The sequence below is a fragment of the Fusarium keratoplasticum genome, chromosome 8, assembly GCF_025433545.1.
Source record: "Fusarium keratoplasticum isolate Fu6.1 chromosome 8, whole genome shotgun sequence".
Lineage (NCBI taxonomy): Eukaryota > Fungi > Ascomycota > Sordariomycetes > Hypocreales > Nectriaceae > Fusarium > Fusarium keratoplasticum.
The window spans coordinates 2,070,251-2,093,784 of NC_070536.1; the positions used below are offsets into that span (position 1 = coordinate 2,070,251).

Genomic DNA, 23,534 nt, shown 5'->3' on the forward strand with positions numbered 1-23,534 from the left:
TAAGAAACAGGATATCGCGGGTATTTGTTGTGGTGTGAAGAGGACAGCGAGGTTGAGCAACTCAGAGTGAGAGAGTCGCTTCGGACTGGCTATTACGAGGCGCGGCAAGGCTGCACAAACGCGGTGGTGGCAGAATCCCAATGCTTGAAGAGTGGGTCCAACTCCTGAGTCCAGTACGTCTGACCTCGAATTTTGTGTGCCTCTGTACCGGGCTGTTAAAGTGGAAGAGGGAACTACCGAATCAGGCAATTTATTTGGGAAATAAATATTTCTCAATGCATGCGCAATGAGGGGCTCCCTTGGTGCTTATTTTCCTCTTGCGAATTTACCCTGAATAGTCACGATGAATGAGTGACATGCACGAGGCTGGGCTTGTGATAAAAAATATTGTATTGCATCACATCGCAGGCAAATCGTCTCGCGATATTCACTTAAGAGACACTGATCCCCTGAGACGCACGTAAGACATCAGTCTTGGCGCACCATCCAACCGCCTGCTTTCCCGCTGACGCTCGCCCGCACTGGCGCCCCCTTACAGGCAAATGCAGCCACTCTCAGCCCTCATTCTCTGCTGACCGTGCCGCTGCTGTGGTGCCGTGAGTGGCCGACATGCACTGAGCGGGGTCCGAGTATGCGATTGACCGGGGCGTGAACCCACATCCCAGCCCGCCTGCCCTGTCACGGCCCTGCCACTTACTGACACTAAGTACAACGCGAAAACGCGGTACGAACTTTAAAGGGCATTTTATTTGCTATAGTTGGTGATACATTGATTGACGACACGACTCATCCCACATCCCCATAGCGACCTCAAGGGCGAGAGATAACCGGTTCAAGGAGAAAACTGTCGCCGGCTGCGTCTTTCAACTCTGTCCTTTGTCCATCACGCATCCTCTCTTCGCAGCTGCACCCTCGCGGCCTTTGCATCATGCCGCCCTCGGCCAAGAGGGCCTCCAGGGCTCGTCGCGAACCGCGTAAAGCAGCTGCCACTTCACCCCCCGAGATCCAAGAGTCTTCACCTACCCGCCCAGCAAAGCGTCGCAAGAAGGTATGTAGCAAACGAAACGACTATCTGGCTGCGCCCTGCCTTGATCGCAGCCTCAGCCTTGCCCGCACGCTCCCGCTGACAACTGAGCCTCTCACGCAGGTCCAAGAAGAGGAAGAACCCCCCGCGCCCGACGGCGACCAACTGGTGTCCCAGATCGCACAGCACCTCCGGAACCAGCCTGTACAGGCCAGTAAAGACCACGCAAATGCTATCCATCAGGCCAACGGGGACGGAGTCAAGGCCTACGCCAAGGTTACTGCCCAGGACTGGACCTTTTACATCACCAAGTTGGTCGTGAATATCGGCCGAGCACCCGAAACCTCGCATGCATCCCACGCCGCCGCCTCCGGAGCCGACGACGATGACCAAGTACACATTGATCTGGGCCCCAGCAAGATGGTGTCGCGTGAACACGCTACCATCTCTTTCGAGTCCAAGGATGAGAGGTGGTTCCTTCGTGTCAAAGGCCGCAACGGTGCCAAGGTGGATAACCAACCACTCAAGGCTGGTCACGCCCACCCTCTCACCAGCGGAGAAGTCATCGAGATTGGCAACGTCGAGATGATGTTCGTTCTTCCTACCGAGATCTCCCCCCTCAACGTCCACCCGGTCTTCCTCCAACGCGCCGGCCTCAGTGCAGACTCGCCCCAGTCGCGATCATCACGCCGGCAACCCCTCATCGCTCCGGCCCCGCCGGAATACAAGCGCCCTGGCACGCCACCGTCAGCTCAAAGCCATTCGAAATCACCAGCCGCAAGTACTCCGGCCGTAATGATCGGGGCCAACGGAGTAGACCTAAGCCAGGACGAGAATCAGCACATTAAGCCCCAATACAGCTACGCTCAGATGATAACACAAGCCATCCTGAACGCGCCCGACGGGAAGCTCAATTTGAATGGCATCTATACATACATTACAAACACTTACGCTTACTATCGTCACCAGCAAGCTGCTGGTTGGCAGGTGAGAACTGTCCTAAGGGCCTACCCCTCATTCGGTTGCTGACTAGTCCTAGAACTCGATCCGACATAATCTGTCTCTGAATAAGGCGTTCGACAAAGTAGCTCGGTCCACAGACGAGCCGGGCAAGGGCATGAAATGGCAAATTGTCCCAGAAGTTAGAGAGGAGATGGTGCGGAATGCCTATCGTGTTGGTCGCGGCGGCCATCGTGGATCGTCTGCGCCCTCTTCCCCCAGCCAGCTCGCCTACATCACCCATGGTCCCAGGGATATGGCATCAAGAGAGCCTCCCTCTGCTCGCAAGCGAAGAGCCTCGCCCCCAGCTTCACCACCTCCAAGATCATCACTACCGATCGCACAATCGACTCCGGACCGGCCATCCGATCGATCATTTGGGAGAAATGCCACTCTAACTATCGACGGAAGTCCACTGCCCCGCCCCAGGAAGACCCCCGGAAGGGATTCGTCATTCTCAGTATACCAACCTCAGTCACCCACGCTCACCTCTTCGTATCAAGAAGACGGGGGATCCTTCGTCACACCCGCACCACCAAGAGTCCATCCCAAACTCGCGCCTCCAAGTACAGCACAGCGACCCAGTCAACATATGCCGACAAGTTCACCAGCACCTTTCTGGAAGTACGCAGACATTGGCAGCACTCCTCTCAAACCGCTTGGGGGTTATGACATAAGTCCCACAAAGGCTAGTGGTGATCTGCCACCACAGAGCAGCAGTCCTCCCCGTGGAAACAAATCTCCTCCAAGTAGTCCATCACGTCGCCAAAGGTCCAGCCCACACCCGGTCACTGAACCAGCTGAAGTCGAGGAGGAAGGAGGGTTTGATCTTAGCAAGTACGTTTTGAAGCGCTCAATCGTCCCTCTGATCACAAGCTAACATGATGTTTCTAGGGGCTTTCAGAGTATTGGTTCTTACCACGCACCCGTCGGGAGAGGCGCATCCATTTTGGAAGGGCGTATGTAAAATGTTCATAACTGGGTCTTGTTGGTTTTTTGTATAACGGGAAGGGATCGGAGCTGGTCTTTGAACCACGTACATTTTGAGCTGCCTGGCCTACTGCGAGGTGGTCCCTGATTACTGGCGTACTGAGAATGTGTCACGGAGACGAATGGAATGCACTGATGAATACATGCTGGGTCAGGGATTTGAGTTAGGTTGACTGGCGTATTGCTCACAATGCATGGATGCTACCAATATGGGTTCACTCAAGAGTTCGTAGTGGGAGATGGTATGCAAAAAAGAACGGGCAAACCACGCCCAGAGTTGAATATCGCCATGTGTAAGAGTGAAGATCGTCCTCGCCCAGTGGCCTAGAGCCTTTTTTTTTTGTGTCATATATACATAAGTTGGAACCGCGCCTCGAGATGCAAGTATGTTTGACCACGCCGCCGTCCATCCGCCATCCCATGCCCACCTCAAAGGTCCATTTTCCGTATCCATACCAGCCAACTACCACAATATACAGAATGCCTTTTTTGTTTTTACTTTCCCGCCCATCTACTTGTACACAGCGGCGAGCCAATATCTCAGCCACATGGAGCATCATAGAGATCTTCGTAAACAGTCGTGCGTGACCTTTATCGGGCACCAGCCTGGCCTCGCCTCTTAGGGTTTCCACGGCTAGGTCGCTTCTTGGAGCTCTTAGCCCCCTGCTCGCCACCCTCGATGAACTTGATGAGCTCATCAATGCTGCGGGAGTCGACCTGGGCACCTGGGCCAGGGCGTCCGGGGGCCGCGGCGTTCTGCGCCTGCGCCTGAGACGCGGTTGCGTTGAATCGGATTCCGGATCGGAGTCGGCGAGCAGCAACGTCCTTGGCGTGCTTGGCGATGGAGACGGCGTTCTGGGTGAGTTGCTCCAGCCAGCTCTCGGCCTCCTTGGTGTTCTTGTCCTCGGGTCCAAGCTCGGCAAGGAAGACGTTGTAGGACTCGCGCATGCGGTTGACGGCTCCCTTAGAGTCGCGGTCAAGGGCAAGAGCCTGTGCCAGTTGGAAGAGCAGAGTGGCGGAGTTGACTGACTGCTTGCCAAAGACAGACTCGCACACTCGGAGGGACTCCTCGAACCAGAGCCTGGACTCGTGGTAGGCCTTGAGATGCTGCAGCATCACGGCGGCGTTGTTGATGGTGGTGATGGAGTCGGGGTGGCCAGGGCCATAGATGACCTTCCACATCTTCAGGGCATGCTTGGAGTACACCAGAGCACCCTTGCTGTCGCCAACCTGGTGAAGGAACAGGCTCAGGTTGAGGTAGTTGAGAAGGGTCTCAGCGGAGTCAACACCGACAGTTCGCTCGGCGACGATGATGGCCTTGCGGGCCAGCTCAACAGCAGCCTCCTTGTCATCAAGCTGGTAATACAGCATGGACAGGCTGTTGTAAACGCGAGCCACCTCGGGGTGCAGAATTCCGTAGATCTGCTCGTGCAGGGACAGAGACTCCAACAGGAGCTCCTGGCCAAGCTTCTTCTGGTTCTGGAGGATGGAGATACGACCGGCCTCGAGAGCCTCCTCAGCAAGGGCGCTGCGAGGGCAAGAGTCCTTGATCAGGGGGACCAGGTCAACAACGTCATCAACGCTGAAGGTGTGGACGTTGGCGGAAGTAGCAGCCTCGGGAGGAGAAGCGTCACGGGCCTTGTTCTTCTTCTTCTTCTTGCTGGACTCGCCGTTGGTCTGACCGTTGGCGGCAGGCTGGGGGGCCTTGGGAGCTGGGGTAGGGGTGGCAGCCGCCGCCTCGGGGGTGAAAGCGTAGTCCTTGGCCTGGACTTGAATACCGATCTTCAGGCACACCTCACGAAGGAGCTGAACGGGGCGGAACTGGTTGTGCCAGTCCTCATCGAGCTCATATCGGAACCGCTTGAGAATCTGCTCCTCAATGTCTTCCCGAAGGCTCTCGGGAGTGACCTTCTCGAAAGAGAGATCAGCATCAGCGTAGAGAGTTCGCAGAGAAGGGTCAATCTCAGCGACAGGCTTGGAGTTGAACTTATGGCCAAGAAGACAGTTGAGGAGGTGTGCAGTGCAAGCAGGGACCATAGGCACAGGCAGATGGCGGAGGTACACGGCAGACAGGTGCTTGAAAGCACGAGCAACCATGTCCTGGACGCAAATCTCGCGCAGGCAGCGCAGCCGGCCGTCGTTAGCGAGCTCGGCCACCTTGCCCAGATACCTCACGTTGATACCACGCTTGTGCAGGAGTCGGCTCAGAGACTGGCCATCCATGGGGAAGCTGATATCGGAGTCGGAGAGCTCACGGAGCAACTCGGGGATGACCTGCTCACGCAGGTAGGCGCCGGCTGCCCTGACCTCTGCCTCATCGGCGGCAAATTCGGCCTTCTCCTCCTCGGTCTGAGGCACTTGGCCGCTGAAAGCGTCAGGGTTGAGCGAGAACTTGAAGTCGGACAGGTCAGGCAGGTTCTTCTCAGCCTTGGAAGCCTCGTCCTCGCCTTCCTTCTCATCCTTCTCCTCCTTTCCTTCCTTCTCTTCACCATCCTTCTCTTCCTTGCCCTCCTTGGCTTCTTCGGTTTGCTTCTTCTCCTCGGCCCTACGAGCGAGTTCCTTATCCACCCACTGCTTCATCTTGTATCGTCCAAAAGAGTCGACAAGCTCAGGCCGCAGGACAGTCATACGGTGAGGGTAGGCGTCGCCATCCTCAGGGAGACCATCCTCGTCAAGCCAAGCAATATCGAGAGGGCTGATGCGGTAGAGGTCCAGCACATATTTGCGGCCATCAGTACCCATCAAACCCTTGGTCTCCACGCTAGCCTCCAGGTCAAATCGCTTGCCCTCCTTGTCCCAAACAGGGTGCTTCTTGACCTTGAGCGCCTTGGAAAGCTGGGCGAAGCCAGGGGCGAATCGCTCATCAGCGGCGACAATATCCTTTCCGTCCACGGCACCATAATCGATCTGGTTCTCACCGGGCTCGCGCTGCTTGAAGATTCCAGGCACAATGCTCTGTCCGACAATTCGCTTTCCGACATAGTCGACAACCACGGTGGCGGGAGTGAAGAGTCCCTCAATATCGAGCTGGTTAACAAGCTTGACGCCAGCAACATCCTTGCCGGTGGCGACTCGAGCAGCTTCATCACCTCCCTCGGAAGTGAAAGTACCTACACCATCAGCACCAAAGGAGAAGAAAATGTTGTTGTAGACAAAGATCTGGGCGTCCTTGCACTCTGTAGGGTTCAGGGGAGCAATCTCGCCACGGGCAACCATGACAGCGCCACGGGTGGCTGCATCATTGTAGTCGGCGAAAAGCTTCGAGATCAGGCGCTCACGGAAGACTCTGTCCTGCACAGTCTCACGAGGAAGCTCCTTGGCCGACTGGAACTCCTCGTTCCAATCGCGAAGAGTATCGGTGTTCTCGACGCCAGCAAGCAGATAAGTCTCTTGAGATCGCGTAGGATCGGGGAGATGGGTGCACAGAGATGAGCTAGGTGAAGGCACCACCCAAGGAGCTGCCGGGATGGCGTTGGTAATCTGGAAGGTTGCAAGAGGGTCTCGCTGGTTGTTGTACTCCTGGAGCTGGGTAAAGGTGTTGGTGAAAGAAGGTGAGATAAGCTCGATCAAGCTAAGCAGCGAGTGTGCGGACTGGCCCTTGGGCGCTGGCCGAGGGAAGGGGTCAAACTTGGCGTTGGAAGACTTGTTGACGAAGAAGCCGGAGACGTGGGAGGTGATCTGATATTGCTCACCCTCGGTAGTGGTGACGACAAGGTAGAGCAGGTGGCCTCGTTGTCGCAGGTGAGGAGGAGGGGGGTTCCAGGACGACAGAGCGATCTGTTTCACCGTCTTGGGAGCCGGCTCGGTGGGCTGGGGAACCAAGCTGGTAAGTGAGGGCACGGCTTGGAAGTCGTAGTCCTTGATGGGCAGCTCCTCAGTAGACTCCTCAGTGCTGCCCTGGGCTTCGCTGGCGACAGTCTCGAAGAGGGACAGACCGGGAAGCAGGCCTTGGGTTGTGTCTGATCGGTCACCGGCGGCACCAATGAGCTCTCGAATGCGCACAAGGTGGATGCGAGCCTCTTTCTCAGTGTATGGGTCCTGAACGAGGTGGAACTCGGGAGTTGCGCCCAGATCAGGAATCTCGGCGAGGGGAATGAAGTCGTTGATCTTCTCGCCGTTGAACTCGAGGTGGAAGCATGTGTACTGGAAGGCGGACGGAAGGTCGATGATGGACTGGCGGACCTCATGAACCTGTTCTTGGGACGACACCTGAATATCTTGGTGAGCGGGGGGTCGTGGAGGGGTCCAGTTAAGCCGAATGACGGACCATGATCTGCATCTTGCTGGCCTTGGCGTCGGGCAAGATGATGGTGAGAGTTAATAAAGCTGTAGACGCATTAGACATGCCGTTCTAATCGTCATTGGGAGGCACAATGCAAGGTACCTTCAGCGCCGGCATCGACGTCTGGAGCTTCGGCCGCCATGGTGTTCTCGGCCTCCTCGGACGCATCCACTACAAGACGAATTAGCTCCCCGCTCACGGCGAAAGCAGCAATGGCAATGGGCGAAGCAGTAGTAGAACCGAGAGCATGTTCAATTAGCAAGCCCAGGACTTAACAAGACCCTGGACTTGACAGGCATAGACAAGGGCGGTCTAGTTTGTGCATCAAATACGTACCGTGCGCGGGAGCGGGAGGAGTAGGGTCTGAAGCCATGTTGAAAATGGAGGGGTAGGAGAAATTAAACGGACAAGGGGGAGATGGAACGAGGTGAAGGAGGGGGAAAACCAGACATGGGATATGCACTGGCAGAAGAGGGAAACAATTGAAACGACGTTGTTCGTCGATGCAAGTAAAAAGATGGATGGAGTGACGGGACGAAGGGGAGGAGGAAAAAAAAATTGACGGCTATTGGAGTTGTGGTGCGGCGGCAATGCCCCGGCATTACAGTCCGGACTCTGGGAGTACCCGGACATTGGGCACGCGACAGAAAAAATACCTCTTTTTTCTTAGCGATGCTGCGGGTATCCAAGGTACAGTCCGGGTATTCCTGGGTAGGGCCCGCGCCGGCGCATCCACCGAGGCCGGCGGCTGGATCCCCAGATGCTTCTCGGTAGCGCTAGGCCAGGAACGGAAGAAAGTAAACATGGATACTGGCCATGACCACAGTTCTTTATCCCACCCACAACAACTCATGATAGCACTCATCATCGGGCCAGGGCTCATCATCAACTGCTTTTTATCTTATTAAAGACCCCCCCCCCCCCCCCCTTTTTTTTTTTCTTTTTCTCATCTCTCAAGCATCAATCCTTTGCTATTACATTCGAGTTTCTGTTCTTTAGGATATTGGCATCCATATCAGAATGGACGGGCCAGTCCTCACTGTCCCCTCGCCGTCAGCCCATCGCATCATGGCTGGAGGCTCAAGAGGGGACAAGTCTCAACCTTGGACTGCAGCACGATGTCAGCGGCTCCTACGTCAACTTCAGTGTCGCCTGGTAGCCCTACGAAAGCTTGTCAACGAAGCCCAACAACAGACAACAAGCACTCGAACGAAACGACCCAACACCGATGACGACGCCACGGGAGCCCGAAAGCGAGTGCGCTACACATATGGACGACGCCGTTCGGCCCCAGCACAGACAAAGCCCGCAACAGCAGAACTGTCTACGCCTCCACGTTCCGTGCGTACTCTCGGTGCGATGAAGATCGACCGCTCATCGCCAGGGGAGGGACGGGTTGACTTCCCGACGCCCTTGCTGCGGAAGTTTCGCGAGCAGTCAGCAATATCTCAGCCATTACCCACCAAGTCCGAATCAGCGAACCCATCTTCGTCATCTCTTGTTGCCGACCTACAATCCCTCCGCCGGATCGTCCCTGAGAGCCAATTTCGAATCTACGAGGCCATTTTTGGATGGATGAACACTTTACTTCGATCGACCGAGCCGCTATCGCAGATTACTCATCCCAAATCGCTTCTAGGCATGTGCCTCCGGAAGGTTCCGGCTGCTTTGGCCGCCATAGAGGCTTGGGACGAGCAGATCGCAGAGGAAGAAGGCACCAGGTTCAAATGGGAGTCATCCAAGGCATCGACAGAACTCTATGGTCAACTTGAGGGCTTTAGTGCGACAGGTCTCGGCTGGAAACCGTTGAAACTGGTCGTCCGGGCACATGCCTTGTCTCTCCTGGCCGGAGCTGTATCAGAAGGGTTATTTGAGTCTCCCTTTGTACGACTGCTAGCGGAGCTTTGCATCAGTCTCAAGTCCAGCGAGGAAGCGGCCCGGCTCGTATCAAGCCTCGATTGCCCTCTGGCGGCACCTCGCAGCTCATCAAGCACCCTTGTGGAAAGCAGCACAGTTCAGCCACTGGGCGTTATAGTCAAAAGCCTGCACAGCCAACGTTCGTTCGGTGCATCTTTTGAGTGCCTCTCAAGCCTTGTCCGTACTAAAAAGCTATCGCTAAGTTGGTTAACATCAAGGGCATTTCAGGTTGTCTGGACTCGAGGCATCGAGGTTTTGAACAGCAGCAGCCCAGCACCCTCAGCCATCGACTTTATCTGTACAGCTATCGACCAACTAGTGTTGCACGAGGGCAAGAAAACAGGGGCAGAGAAAAATCCAGAAGAGCAGACCTTGGTGAGCGTCCTTGCTGCACTGACAGCGGCAGCGTGGACGCTAGGTACCGAGAGGTGCGACACCCCAGGACCGTGGAGGAGACAAGGTGCTCGACGGATGTTACACGTGCTCGAGTGTTGCGTGGTTCAGCAACAGAAGCGTCGTGGAGCGTTTCGAAGCAACGGTCTCTTTACCCTCGCTCTAGCACGATTCATTGCTACGGCCATGATCGACAGCGATGTCATCGATCTGACAGCGAAACAAAAGGCGAGTCAGGAGTGCGCCAAGTTGTTGACAGTTGGAAACGGAACGCCGTCCCGACGGCAATACCGACAAACACTCTTGATGGCCTGCTTCGTTGCGCAATATCGGGGACGAGCATGTGGACTAGCGTGTCACGATGTCTTATCGGAGATATGTGCAACTCTTAATGGTCTTGGGCTTCCCGATTGGTTTCACGACGGTTTGAGATCGGACGGGGCCTTTGTTTTGGCGCAGAAAACAAAGGACCTCCGAGATGTTGCTTTTGCTGAGAGCCTTCCCGCTGCGGGCAAGGGCACTCTGGAGACGACCACCATGTTTTCAGGCTGGCGATGGGAAGAGGGCATTGGCGAATGGGTGCTCCCCAGCCCTGAGCCAAAGATAGGAGGCGAGCCGAGACAGCATCAGAATAAACGGGAAGCGAAGGGCCAAAGGGGCACAGATCTACATCAAGATGAACGAGACCGGGTCAGCGGCCCTAGATGGAACGGGCCCGTCCAGAGTAGCAGTGCCAGATACGACAGAAGCAGCTCGGTGGGGAGCGACGAGGATGAGGACGATGACGACAAGGCGGGCACCACCGACGAGGAGGAGGAGCATGATACGAGCGTAACCACGGTCATGGACATGGACATGGACATGGACATGGAAGACAGTGAGGATGAGCTTGGCGGTTGCGCACAGATGGAGGGCTGCAACGGGGTCAAAGCCTGGTTACCAGCACGGGGGATTGGGATCTATATTGGGGATCCCAGAGGAAGCACAAACGGTGGGAACAAAAACAGCAGAAGCGGAGGCACAGCGACCGTAAAGGTGATGAAGAGGATCAAGCGCGCGGGCAGCACACGGGCCCGTCAAGGGGCCGGGTCCGAAAAGCTCGGCAGGGGCAGACCGGAGAAGCAAGATGAAGACATGCATCTGCCGGCCGGGCTTGACTGGGACGACGAGCTTGGGATGCCCTGAGTGGCTTGATAAGGCAATTATAATCAAAACAAAGTTTGAATTGAGGCTCGTCTGGCCGTCGCGAATCATTGCACGTCTCAGTGTCTGTCTCAGGCCTTGACTGGACAGCATTCCCCTCGCCTCAGGGGCCTAAGTCTTGGTTACGACAGCATCTGTCATTGTGGGGCTGGAGCCACTTGAAACCGCCGTTCTTGTTCCCCGTGAAGCTCGCGAAGCAATTCTCTGAGACGGGATCTGCAATTGGCCCATGTTGCTCGTTTTAGTACCTATCGGAGAGGGCTCACACGGCACGCGTATGCATCTCGAATTGTCGCACAGGCCACACCTATATGCACCGCACTCGAGATAATTTTTCCGTTGGCCTCGGCCACCTCAGAAGCAAAGCAGCAACTTAGATTGAGGTGTGTTTTAACATCATGCCCAGGGACGCGCCACCAACGCCCAGATGCCGGGGAATGCCCTTGTTTCAGAACCCCGTCCCGCCCCGCCATGTCGGAGGTCCGTCCGCCACTCGGAGGCGGCGCTCATCCCTCCCTGCTTCTGTAGACGCTGGCTAGCTGCGAGAGCCAGAGGTGGTAGAGGTTGGGCAGACCAATAACCGGCTCGGTAGAGGCAATCTTGATTTTTTTCTCGATGGGCATCTTGAAACCACCCCTGAGCCCGGCCTAGTTAGTGGCCCCAGCTGGAACTGGGCCCCGCGCTACCGGTTGCGTGTGCCTGCGTGTGTGTGTGTGTGATGGGACGAAGGCAAAGCTGAGAAACCAGCACAGGAGAGAGAAAAGCAAGGAGCTGTCACTGCGAGGCAGGCGGCTCTCTGACACTGCCAGTACGCGTCCTCGCAGCTGGAGGTATGCAACATGAGGGCAGGCATGATCTGCTTGTGCCATGATTGCTGGGGAATTTATTTACGGTCCATATTTTTTTCTTCAATAACATACCCATACCCATGCCTGCCTGTGCTTTTAATTCTTGACCCTTGCTCACGGCAAACCTCCGCATCTCTCTCTGTCGTCTGTTCATTCCCAGAGACGGCTCAGGATTGTTTGTTTCGGAGCTGGCTTCCATCCATTCACTTCCTATTTACGCTCCTTTTCCCGCCGTGACAGGTTGTCTTCTTCTTCTTCCCTTCTCTTCTTTTCTCCCCTCGCCCGCCGTCGTCGTTTCGTTCCTCCCGGGGAGGTTTCCATTTCTCTCTACACCTCGTTTCTTCTCCTTGTTGTTGTTTCACTTCGTCCTCTCCTTCCGTTTCGTTTCTCTCCTATCGCCGCAATGAGTGCCGGAAACTCTTTGCTGCCCCGGGCAGCTTACCAGCTCACCCCGGAACAGCAGGCCGCCAAGGATGCCGCCGAGGCCGTCAACGCGAAGCTCTCCGACTATCTCATGATCGTCTGCGGTGCAGTCTCCGTCGCCGTCATCATCTGGAAGGTCTGCGAACGTATCATCAAGCTCACCCGACATGTTTCCTGCCTGCACAACGATAAGCAGCGCTACTTTGCCATTCCTTCACCCAACGTTTCCGCTCTCAAGCGCCACCTGCTCTACGCTCCCGTCGTTAGCAAGAGACACAACCGCGAGATCCAACTCAGCCGCGCTATCAACGTCGGTACTCTGCCTACTCGTTTCCAGCTTCTCTTTCTCATCGCCTACTTCGCCTCCAATGTCGCCTGGTGTGTCGTCGATATCCCTTTCGATGGTGAAATGTCGGCGGTTGCAGGTGTTATCCGCAACCGAACTGGTGTTCTTTCCACTGTCAACATGGTATGGTCCTCTTGTCAGGCCTATGAAGCATCTAGATCAGTGTATCTTTGATTTTGGCTTGTGTGGCAGCCCGGAGTCTGTAGCTGACTGAATATCAGGTCCCTCTTTTCCTGCTAGCTGGACGAAACAACCCTCTCATCCCGCTCTTGAACATCTCGTTTGACACTTACAACTTGATTCACCGCTGGTTCGGCCGTATTGTCATTCTTGAGGCCGTTGCACACACTCTTGCCTACTATGCCGGATCAGGCTGGACGTTCACCGTTCCCTCAGGTGCCTTTATCCTCCCTGGATTCATCGTGAGTTGGCCCCACCTCGGGTGAGAACTGACTATGTCAGTTTGTAACCAGCTTGGTCAAATTACTTACTCCTATCAGGCCACCTGCGCCTTCGTTTTCCTCGGTATCCAGGCCTCGAGCCCGCTTCGACACGCCTTCTATGAGACTTTCAAGCTTCTCCACATTCTCGTCGCTGTCACCGCCGTTGTTGGCCTGTACTACCACCTTGTGGCCAAGGAATCTCTTTACCGATGGCTCTGCTACCTGTATTCCGCTATCGCCCTTTGGAGTTTCGACCGAACCTGGCGTCTGTGGCGTATCATTCGCTCTCACGTTGGTGGCTCACGTTCTAGGACCGTTATCGAAGCACTTCCTGGAAACGCTGTTCGCTTGACCACGACTCTAGCCCGCCCCTGGAATGCCAAGCCTGGACAACACGCCTACCTCTACATCCCATCGATCAGCTTGTGGCAGTCCCACCCTTTCTCGGTTGCCTGGTATGACGGTGTTGATGACCCTAAGAATGAGAGGCTGGCGAGCACGAACCAGGATCTGCTGGCGATGCAGCAGCAGCGAGTGTCCTTCATCATCCGTGCCAGGACCGGAATGACCAACACTCTGTACCAGAAGGCTCTCGTCGCCCCCGGTGGAAGATTGGAGACTACCTGCTTCGCCGAAGGCCCCTACGGCGGCCACCACTCGTTCGACTCTTACGGTACCGTTGTTCTCTTCGCTGGTGGAGTGGGCGTCACCCACCCTGTTCCCTACATCAAGCACCTGGTCAATGGATATAACGAGGGCACTGTGGCGACTCGAAGAATCTTGCTCGTCTGGACAATCCAGAGCCCTGAGCACCTCGAGTGGATCCGCCCCTGGATGACTGAGATTCTGGGCATGGAAAAGAGAAGGGATATCCTCCGAATCATGCTCTTCGTCAGCCAGCCACGATCTACCAAGGAAATTCACAGCCCTTCGTCGACTGTGCAGATGTTCCCGGGACGACCAAACATCAACACGCTGCTGGCTATGGAGCAGGAGCATCAAGTTGGTGCCATGGTTGTCACCGTTTGTGGTCCCGGTGCTCTGAGCGACGAGGTCCGCCTTGCCGTGCGGAACCGCCAGGACCGATCCAGCATCGACTTTATCGAGGAAGCGTTTACGTGGTAAATGAATGACCAGGCGAACGGTGTTGGGCAGTTTGATGTCTCTGCCAATCAGTTGAAGTTCCCCGACGATCGGTCTCCCAAACTACCGAGCTCATTGAAGCTCTCATTTCTTAGCTCTAGCACTTGCACGTGCTTGAGATCTTCTTGTCCATCTGGGACGTCTTGCTAAGCAAGGATCAATTATCAGATCAATTCTCATGTACTTGTACTTTTAGATCGAGGTGTATATACGCTCTTTTGCGGGCCAGCTATAAGGCTGTAATGGGCACTCCCAACGTGGAATGATTTCTTTAATTCGTATCACTCATGGTCCTAGGGAGTATTGTTTTTGAGGCTTCGGTGTTGAAAGTGCAGGGCTCGTCCACGTTGCACCAGTTGCGCGCTGGTATAGTGGAGGTTGGGCTTAATTCCTCACAGCACTATTGGAATCTCAGGTGTAGCTCGGTTGCATCTTGGTGCGTCATTGCGTGGTTCGCGTTTCAAACGAGACTGGATGACGACGCGCATTGATACCCGAGACGGCGAATGTGTTGCCTCTATCGTTGGAGCTCTCTCTCACGATAGTAGGCACTTGTGACCAATGAGTCGGCAGATGACCCAATCTCCAACTCTGTCCTGCCTTGACTCAGAAACATTGATCACTTGACCATCCCGTCGGCGCTAAGCACATCTAAGCATAGGTCCCCGTCAAGCAGCCACAAGTCGGGCGCGGCATGCGGCAAAGCTAAGCACTGCATCTCAGCGACTCAGCTGAATGCTGTGAAATCAACGGCAGTCAGCTCGGGGAATGCTTGTATTTGAAGTAAGCAAGGGGCTGACGTAGAATGCTCAGCTGGTCAATAACATGCCTAAGAGTTCCCAAAGGTCACCTGCGAGTTGAGAGGTGGCTGGGAGACCCGCTCAGTGGCCCCTCCGTCTCCTGCATCAGTGTACATTGGCGCTCCAGGAAGAGCACTGAATGGGAAGTACCTCGAGGTGTGGGCGTGCATTCAGTTGCGAGGGCATGCAACTAACGGGGTGAGACCTCCGCATTCGGGGGCCAGACTAACACCATGCAAGCCTCGGCCGCGCCTCGGGAGCCTAGACCAGGTAGTCTCTCATGGGACCTCAGGCAGTGCAGTACGTACCTGCGCTCCCAGAGCTTATCAGCTCCCCCGTCTTTGTTCCACCAGTGGTCGATCCGTGCTACCTCCCTCTCCCATTCATCCATCCATCGTCAATATCCCATCATCTCTTGACAAGAATCAACCACACAATCTTGGCCGCCCTTTGCCGGCCGCCCCTTCATCATGGCGTCCAGAAGCCTTATCCCATTTCTCGTAGCCATGATGCTACTGACGGGTGTTTGCAACACCCTGTTGACCAAGTATCAGGTATGACGACATCGGCATCCGGCCTCGCCGCACGCGAAGAGCTCCCATTCACCACAGCTTGGCTGACTTTGGATAGGATAACCAATGTGTCCGTAACTGTGATCCCGATGACAATCCGAGAAAGCGCGCCTTCTTCAACCAGCCCGTTCTGCAGACGGCGCAGATGTTCATTGGTGAGATGGGCTGTTGGCTCGTCGTCGGCCTCATGGCTCTTTGGCGTCGGTTCACCGGCACCTCATCACCAACGGAACGGGGCTACCAGGCAGTCGACACGAATGAGAATGGCGACCCTGCTGCCGATATCGAGAGCAATGATAGAACAAAGCTGCTTAACAATGGTCGGTCTATCCTCAAGGGCCATCGGATCCTGCTGCTTGCCCTGCCCGCGATTTGCGATATCTGCGGAACCACTCTGATGAACGCTGGTCTTCTCATGGTTGCTGCCTCCATCTATCAAATGACCCGAGGCGCCTTGGTCCTGTTTGTCGGACTCTTCAGCGTGGTCTTCCTCAAGCGCCACCTCCGCCTCTTCCAATGGCTCTCTCTGGTCGGTGTCGTCCTGGGAGTGGCAGTTGTTGGACTTGCTGGTGCTCTTTGGCCAGATGAAAAGCCGGAGCAGTCCATGGACGGTCCTAATGAGGACTCGGTCACAGACGGCGGCCTTTCTGATGCGGCCAGGGCTGTCATTGGCGTTCTACTTATTGCCGGCGCCCAGATTTTTACGGCGACCCAGTTTGTGCTCGAGGAATGGATCCTAGAGAACTCCCCCATTGAACCGATCAGGGTCGTTGGCTGGGAGGGCATTTTCGGCTTCACCGTGACAGTCCTGGCAATGGTCGTCCTGCACGCAGCCATCGGCTCCACCCCCGCCGGCCGGTACGGCTACTTTGACATGGTCGAGGGCTGGCACCAGATGATTGGGAACAAGAAGATCTTGCTCTCGAGCATCCTCATCATGATTAGCATTGGGTAAGCGGCCTACTGTTTGACATTCACATACTTGTTTAACTAACTGAACACAGTGGCTTCAACTTTTTTGGTCTCTCGGTCACCCGGAGCGTCAGTGCCACCTCTAGGTCGACTATCGACACTTGCAGGACCCTATTCATTTGGATCGTCTCGCTTGGCTTGGGATGGGAGACGTTCAAGTGGCTCCAGATTGTTGGATTCGCTCTGCTTGTTTACTTCACCTTTTTGTTCAACGGCATCGTCCAGCCCCCTCTTGAATGCTTGAGGGTGGAGGAGGAGATCGAAGAGCTTCTTCCTGAGGAGCCGATCGAGCACCGCTAAAGTCATGCTCGCCATCATAGATTGGTATGATAGACCGGCAACATCGGATCGGCTTCCTGGATACGGCATTTGCATGTTTGGATCGGCGCATTGGGAGTTGGATATTGGTGTGAATTGGAGTAGCTCGATGTAACCACCAGGGATAATTTGCTTGAATCAAACCACTGAAATAAACGTACAAACCCCATTCGCCATACAAGTGAAAGAGCAATGCTATTCCATCCAAAAGAGACCCAAACACCGATAGGACCCAGAGACGACGCCACAATAGCAAACCTGAGTCCACAATCACGCCAGCGAAACCCCTCGCTTACGGAGGATCCATCAAGTGACATTGCAAAGCAGCTCAGCCTCGAGGATGAACTTGCCCTCTTTGTACTTTTCGGAGGGCTCATAGGCCTTGTCATACTTCCACCCGACAGTCTCCTTACACTGCCGGCATGTAATATCGCGAACGACGTGTCGGCCGGTCGTCATGTTGCGCTCGTTAGGGGCGCCCGTGTCGATGTTGACGACGCTGTGGAAGAGATACGCTTTACCATGCTGACCACGGAAGTTCTGCCCTGGTGTTAACGAATCCTGGCTCCGAGGGAAGAAGCCCGGCGGTGTACTGATGGAAGGGGGGCCAGTGCATACTCGACTTATGATGTCTTCGTGGTTGGCGAGGTGCGCCTTGCACGTCTTGCAGCCATAGATTTTGGCGCTGTTGAGATAGGTGTTGTAAGCCAGGCCCATGATGCGGGGGGCCTGTGGTCGGGAAGGGCGATGTCGGATTCGAGTGACGGCGGGCAGCGTGGAGACGCTGAAGATGATTCTAAGATGATCGCGGGGGATGAAGAGTTTTGGGCGAAGCCTTTCGGGGCACGTTTGCGGCTAGAGCTGGCGATGACTGACCAAGGCAGGTCAAAGGTTAAATAGAGGTGAACGGTGGGTGCAGCGGGTAACATGGAGCGCGTCATGAGGCCGGAGGTGGCAGGCACGTAGCTCCGTGAGGCGGGGCCAGCGTATCGGACGTCGGTGGGGGCCGAAAGACGGTGATAGGAGAGAGACCACCCAGCTCGAGCTCCTTGTTCAACGTGAGAGCATGACTCGATAGCTGCCCTGATTAATGCAATGAAAGTTCAGATTTGATAATGAGCATGCTCAGAGGCACTGTATTGAGTCTGCTGACTGGCTGTCGAGAGCAAGATGGCCACTCATGGCTTCAGTTGGTGGTACATTATCTAACAGAAGGCCGTCACAACCTGCACGAGTGCAACGACATGCAAAAGACTGGATCCTCCTTGTTCATTTTCTGATGTATTTGGTGCACGACACATGCATGTCTACTATCAACATGCCGAGCTACCTGGCTCCGACCCCTTGTGTTCAACCGATAAACAATACTTTGTAGATGCTTGCGTAAAAGATCTGAAGCGACAACTACCTACCCAAAGAATATGACAATGTGCGCCTACGCCATTTCGGACACGCTTTTCCAAAGAGACATTCACTTTTTGGCCGCCTTCTTTTCCTTCTCCGCCAAGTCCTTGTCCTTGATGTTGTTGAAGTGCCAAACGCCCCTTTCGCGATCCTCCTGCAGTTGCTGCATGTCTTGCTCGCTGATGGGGATTCCCTCGATGCCCTTGACCTTCTTTCCTTCAATAAACATCATGATTCCTCCAATAGCGGCGACGATGCATGCGAGTGCCACAAAAAGACCAGTGGACCAGCTGGGACGGTCATATCGGTTCAAGCCCCACATGAAGCCGGCCAAGACACACTGGAGGAAGGTATTCCAAACCATCAGCCAAACGACGGCATCCATCTTCCAAACTGGCGTAGCGGGGGCTCGTCGACCGGTGAGGGGAGCGTCTGGTATCTTATCCTCGGGAAAGGGGACAGAGATAGATGAACATAATTCGGGGGAGCTAGAGACATTCTTTGGTCCGATGTTAACGTCAACATCCTCAGAGCCTGGAAGCCGGAACCATCCTCGGTGAATACCACCCAGACGGCGGAGCGCAATCGTATCGTTCTTTACTCGGTATTGAAGGAGGAAGTAGAGATCGCGAAACCGCCAGGGAGCGAGCCCAAAACCGGTAACGCAGAAGAGGGCATTGAGAATCTGCGAATCCCATTCAATCCATTTTCGTCTGGGTGAGTTGATGTCGTTGCAAGTTGGGTGGCACATAGCAGGGGCGGCGTTGCTGTAATTGATTAGCGCTTGTTCATGATGAAGGTGATGATATACATACCAGAGGAGAAGGAAGAGCATGCCTCCCCAAGCCACAACGTTCAAGCCATAGATAGTAACACAGAAGCCCAGAGGCGTAAGGAAGTAATTCCAAAAGGCGATCAACCCGGTCTTCGTTGACTGAGCAAATGTATGCTTGGGAGGGAAATGGTAGCCGTTGGGGAACGGCGCAGCAGCGTCGGGTTCCCCATCTCTCTTCGTGGATGCAGCACTGGTGCTAGCCTTTTCCTCAGAGGTCGCCTCTTCGTTGACGACGGGAAATGTGCTTTGTCTCGATGGACCGGCGGCGGGACCCGATTGCATTGGTATGGATGCCTCCGAGGTTCTGCGTGGCGCGGCCTGACGAGTGAAGATTGAAGATGCGATGGTTCCCGTCGCGGCCATGAAACCCTCAGGAGGGCCTGATACTTCGAAGCTCTGGGAGACGCGACGAAGGCGTCCGCTTAAGGATGAAGAGGCAGCTGGTCGATTCTCTACAGGCGACGGAGGATCTGTGTTGTCTGAGCGTGGCGACGTCTCGTCGATGGTTGGAAAGGGCTCGGTTTCGGTTTCGGTCCCGTTATTGGACGGCCGTCTCGGGGGCGACATCGTGGCGGTGCTCTCTTGTCACCTTGGCCACCTAGCCAAGGCTGGGCAGTGTAGGTAACGTATGCGAAACGATGAATTATGATGATATGAAGCAAGCAAAGGCGACAGCTGGAGATGCGGCAGGAAATGCAAAGGAGAGGGAATGGAGGCCGTGATATGATGAAATGATGCGCTCCGCACCCAGCAACGGGGAACTGGGTCAGTTTTAAAGGGCGATGCTTGCAGTCTAATCCGCACTACTTGCGTACGCGGGCCGGGTACTTGGCGACGACTCTCGGGGTTGCTGATAACGCCAAGCCGGTGGACACCAAGGAAAGTTTAAAACGGGGGTGACATCAAGGCCGAGGATTCGATCAGTTACTTTACGAGTAGAACACGCGGCTCAAAGACCAGGATTTAATTGGAAAGTGAAGATTCGGCTCTCAGATAGCCGCTGGGAGATTCCGTGTCAGGTCACGATAAAGTACTCTCCCCACCGGAGTCAAGTACCCTTCAGACCCGTAATAAAAGCCAAATTTCGCAAGCCCTTGATCTGCATCAGTCTCGCTTTTTTACGCGTATTATATTTTGACTCCGACGGACCTCGCTCGCATCCACCATTCGTTTGCCAAATTCTCACACCAGAGGACCCAGTATCTTTCCCTCTTAACGGCCTCCCCGACTGCTTCGCCCTCTTCCACGTATTCAGCAAAACTTGGCCCATTCAACTCGCGGATTGTTTCCTTGGCTCACTTGGCACACGTCGCATCACCACATGAAAAATTACCCAGCCCGGCATGGATCGTTCAAGTGACCCGGTTGCCAACGTCACCTCAACCGTCTTATACAACCTCCAGCACCAGCATGATTGGGCTTCCCTCAAGGTTCATGATACCACGGGTCGCCGGTCTTTGATCAGGGGCATGCCTCCTCGCCGGCTCTACATTCACCCTGACGACCAGATTGCTGCTCTAGACCGCGAAAAGGCGACAGGAGAGGCTGTTGACCAGTCACCAGAGTTGGAGTGGGTTTTGGCGGTACATCCCGAGGAGACTTGGACAATCAAGGCCTTTTCGGAAATCTTTGACTCTATCGAAAACAGCGGTCCTCGCGAGAAGAGGATCGTACTGGCGACGGTTCACAGCGATTCCACTGTCGTCTACTACATCATGCATGAGGGCATGGTCAAGCCACGACAAAACTGATATTGACGTCCCTTTCCATCCTCTCTCGTCTATCAGGGGGTGAAGACCACCTTTTGGGTCTTGCGTTGCTCAAAAAGAGTGTATCCTTCGGGCGCCTGTGAGAGGGGCATGACATGGTCAAACATGAAGCTACCATTATGATTAGCTTGGAAACGATTATACCGACAGTCGATGGAGCACAAACCCGATTAGGTCTTGCTTTTGCTCGAGCAGCTTGAGGGCTTCGGGGAAAACGCTTCGGACAGGACACCGGCCCATCTGTAATCGGATGTTCTTCCTACATCACGGTTAGCCTGGTATCCTTTCACGGCGAGGGCTACAGAGGTGGCCGTGAAGTTGGGATAACTTACGTATATGCGTCGTCTCCCGTCCACGGAATCTACACAAATCATCATCAGTTCACTGTTAGACCAGCATCCTGGGCCGAAGCCGTACCTCCTTGTTGTGGACGCCAATGCTGCTGATGGCGCCGAAGGGTCGCACAATGTCGAACGCTGTCCTCAACGCGGGTGATTGACCGACAACCTCAACAACCATATCAGCTCCGCGTCCATTGGTCACCTCCTTGATTCGAGCTTCCAGCCCAGCCCTGTCACTCTCGAAGTTGAGAGGCTCAGCACCGAGCTTCCGGGCCTGCTCCAAGCGGCTCTCGACACTGTCGATGGCGAAAAGATGACGGGGCTTATAATGAGTAGCAGCTAGGATAGCACACAACCCAACGGGTCCGCAACCTATAACTACCATAGTAGCATCTTGAACATTTTGTGACGGGCAAAGCTCCATGGCGCTCTTGACCCCGTAGAACCCGGTGGGGAAGATATCGGCCATGAGGAGGAGCGCCTGGTCCGAAATGGTATCCGGAGCCTTCACGGCAGTCCCGTCAGCCATTGGGATTCGCACATACTCAGCTTGTCCTCCGTCAAGCGTTTCACAGCCAAACAGCTGGCTCTCGACACATCGGGCCGAGTAGCCGCTGTTGCAATAAAAACAATTGCCGCTAGAGATCCATGTTAGAACCCCTCGGCAGCATATCATGGCATCAACTTACCAGGAAGCCGTGAATGGGGCGACGACTTTGTCGCCAATTTTAATGGTCTTGACGGCAGGGCCAACCTGGACGACGGTCCCTGTAAACTCGTGCCCCATGATGAATCCAGTGTCAGAGGGTTGGTGGCCTCGATAGATGTGAAGCTCGCTACGAGTATAGGTTAGGGCTTTCATAGTTGACAACCAATGAAGCACTTACGATCCGCAGAGGCCGGCGGCGTGTACTTTGATGATAATGTCTCGGTCATCGCGGACTATATTGATGTAGTTAGTTAATGATCGATGTTAATATGCTCGAGTACTTCTGGGGTCTGTGTGAAAACGAGTTGTTTTACCCTTAGGAACTGGCCGGTCTTGCACCGAGATTTTGTAAAGACCGTCAAAAACGACGGCCTTCATTGTTTCCGGGAGAGCCATACTCGTAGCGGGAATGAAGATATACCAATGTTTTACGATATGCAGTTGGTTCAATCAATGTCTCACAGGGATGGAGGACGTTGTCAAGCCCTTGAGAAAATGAAGCCTCACAATCTCTCACAATCTCGGCGACGAGCTGAGCGCGGGGCAAGGCGTGGAGGTCCGCCATCGGCGCACAAATGGACGGCATTTGTCGGCTGCCATGGTGGAGAAAATGTCGTACAATGAGCCGCAGGTAGCCTCTGTGACGGAGTTTTTGAGAATGAATGACATGCTCAGAGGTAGACGGCAAAAAGTTGAAGGCATCACGGGAGAACGTTGGGTGGTATACGAGCGCTGAGATACGATAATACGTAGCGAGTTTTCGGCGCCAGCCTGTCAGTGACGGGTAGGTTCAGAGGAATGAGCTTGATGGCCACTTCAGGCACACCCGTGGCTGGAGCTAACGGCTGCCACCATGTTCGGTACATCATTGCTAATGAAATGAACTGCATGTGCGTACCCGAAGATGGTCTGCAGACGCAAGCTGATCTACAGAACACCGACCGATCATTTCCCAGGCGGTCCCTCGAGTTAGACGTCTCATCAATCCCCAGACAATGTCGTTTGACAGTTGGATGCGATATGGGTTCCAGCCACTCTGGGGTAACCGAGTCAGTCGCGACGTTGGACTTCGGTAGCTTGATTTAAGACCCGGGGCACACTCGAATTAGGTCTAGGCAAGCAATTTCGCGTGCCCGACGAAGAACCTAATAGCCGCACAGGATGTCAACTGATGCCGCCCACATTCGGCATGTCTTGTGGGATGTCATTTCAAGAGGGGTTGAAATGAGAAGAAGCGGGCGGTTGACCAAAGACTTGATACGGCCTAGACATGGCATATGGGCGAAGAAGCCGACTGCGGCAGAACACATTGCTGGTAATTTCGACAATTTCCTCTGAAGAGCTGAAATCTCCCGCGGCCGGCAAGGCAATGGGCGGTCGGTCACCCAAGCTGGGATGGCAAGGGTACGCAAGATGGGAACTTCGGGATGGGGAGCCGCTTCTGTGGGTGGTTTGTGGAGTGCCCAATGACGGGCCAGCGCTTTCGCTGTCTCTGCAACTCGACAGGTCCCTGAACGCTGTACAGTGTGAATGACGTATGACAAACAGTACGACAGATACCCCACAACACACACTCGATCCACTTCCCCTCGTCCAGAATCCACCGTGCGGCTGGGGCAGACGGTGGAGACGTGTCTCTGGGGTCCTTGGGGGTGGGCCAATTGGCGGATGCGCTGTTCCTCTCGACGGGACAGTCCGCGAAGGGCGTTGGGTGCGCGACATATTTTTGAGTCAAAATGGGCAGTGGTTATCAAGCGGCTCTTTTGTCCCGTCGCCGACAGATGGGATGGGATGGGATGGGAT

The 23,534-nt window shown here is 54.8% G+C and overlaps 9 protein-coding genes across 9 annotated transcripts; 5 read left to right on the forward strand and 4 right to left on the reverse strand.

Annotated features, from left to right (window-relative positions):
- Positions 1-928: 928 nt before the first annotated feature.
- Positions 929-2,990, forward strand: NCS57_01046700 (uncharacterized protein; the record flags this gene model as incomplete). Its single annotated transcript, XM_053060212.1, has 3 exons — positions 929-2,011; positions 2,064-2,860; positions 2,918-2,990. The coding sequence occupies 3 exons, from the start codon at positions 929-931 to the stop codon at positions 2,988-2,990; spliced, it is 1,953 nt and encodes a 650-aa protein (XP_052910606.1).
- A 614-nt stretch (positions 2,991-3,604) lies between these two features.
- On the reverse strand, positions 3,605-7,668 carry NCS57_01046800 (Clustered mitochondria protein-like protein; the record flags this gene model as incomplete). The annotated part of the gene is made up of 4 exons (XM_053060213.1): positions 3,605-7,222; positions 7,281-7,339; positions 7,398-7,466; positions 7,632-7,668. The coding sequence occupies 4 exons, from the start codon at positions 7,666-7,668 to the stop codon at positions 3,605-3,607; spliced, it is 3,783 nt and encodes a 1,260-aa protein (XP_052910607.1).
- Positions 7,669-8,363: 695 nt separating this feature from the next.
- Positions 8,364-10,790, forward strand: NCS57_01046900 (uncharacterized protein; the record flags this gene model as incomplete). Its single annotated transcript, XM_053060214.1, has 1 exon — positions 8,364-10,790. The coding sequence occupies one exon, from the start codon at positions 8,364-8,366 to the stop codon at positions 10,788-10,790; it is 2,427 nt and encodes an 808-aa protein (XP_052910608.1).
- A 1,269-nt stretch (positions 10,791-12,059) lies between these two features.
- NCS57_01047000 (FAD-binding FR-type domain-containing protein) lies at positions 12,060-13,993 on the forward strand (the record flags this gene model as incomplete). The annotated part of the gene is made up of 3 exons (XM_053060215.1): positions 12,060-12,548; positions 12,647-12,847; positions 12,926-13,993. 3 exons carry the CDS (start codon positions 12,060-12,062, stop codon positions 13,991-13,993), a joined length of 1,758 nt encoding a protein of 585 aa, XP_052910609.1.
- Positions 13,994-15,281: 1,288 nt separating this feature from the next.
- NCS57_01047100 (uncharacterized protein) lies at positions 15,282-16,655 on the forward strand (the record flags this gene model as incomplete). Its single annotated transcript, XM_053060216.1, has 3 exons — positions 15,282-15,365; positions 15,442-16,334; positions 16,388-16,655. The coding sequence occupies 3 exons, from the start codon at positions 15,282-15,284 to the stop codon at positions 16,653-16,655; spliced, it is 1,245 nt and encodes a 414-aa protein (XP_052910610.1).
- A 324-nt stretch (positions 16,656-16,979) lies between these two features.
- NCS57_01047200 (yippee family protein) lies at positions 16,980-17,390 on the reverse strand (the record flags this gene model as incomplete). Its single annotated transcript, XM_053060217.1, has 1 exon — positions 16,980-17,390. The coding sequence occupies one exon, from the start codon at positions 17,388-17,390 to the stop codon at positions 16,980-16,982; it is 411 nt and encodes a 136-aa protein (XP_052910611.1).
- Positions 17,391-18,144: 754 nt separating this feature from the next.
- Positions 18,145-19,479, reverse strand: NCS57_01047300 (uncharacterized protein; the record flags this gene model as incomplete). The annotated part of the gene is made up of 2 exons (XM_053060218.1): positions 18,145-18,844; positions 18,893-19,479. The coding sequence occupies 2 exons, from the start codon at positions 19,477-19,479 to the stop codon at positions 18,145-18,147; spliced, it is 1,287 nt and encodes a 428-aa protein (XP_052910612.1).
- Positions 19,480-20,255: 776 nt separating this feature from the next.
- Positions 20,256-20,663, forward strand: NCS57_01047400 (Sen15 domain-containing protein; the record flags this gene model as incomplete). The annotated part of the gene is made up of 1 exon (XM_053060219.1): positions 20,256-20,663. The coding sequence occupies one exon, from the start codon at positions 20,256-20,258 to the stop codon at positions 20,661-20,663; it is 408 nt and encodes a 135-aa protein (XP_052910613.1).
- A 32-nt stretch (positions 20,664-20,695) lies between these two features.
- NCS57_01047500 (uncharacterized protein) lies at positions 20,696-22,109 on the reverse strand (the record flags this gene model as incomplete). The annotated part of the gene is made up of 7 exons (XM_053060220.1): positions 20,696-20,792; positions 20,848-20,940; positions 21,014-21,042; positions 21,099-21,660; positions 21,712-21,858; positions 21,910-21,964; positions 22,046-22,109. 7 exons carry the CDS (start codon positions 22,107-22,109, stop codon positions 20,696-20,698), a joined length of 1,047 nt encoding a protein of 348 aa, XP_052910614.1.
- Between the last annotated feature and the right edge of the window lie 1,425 nt (positions 22,110-23,534).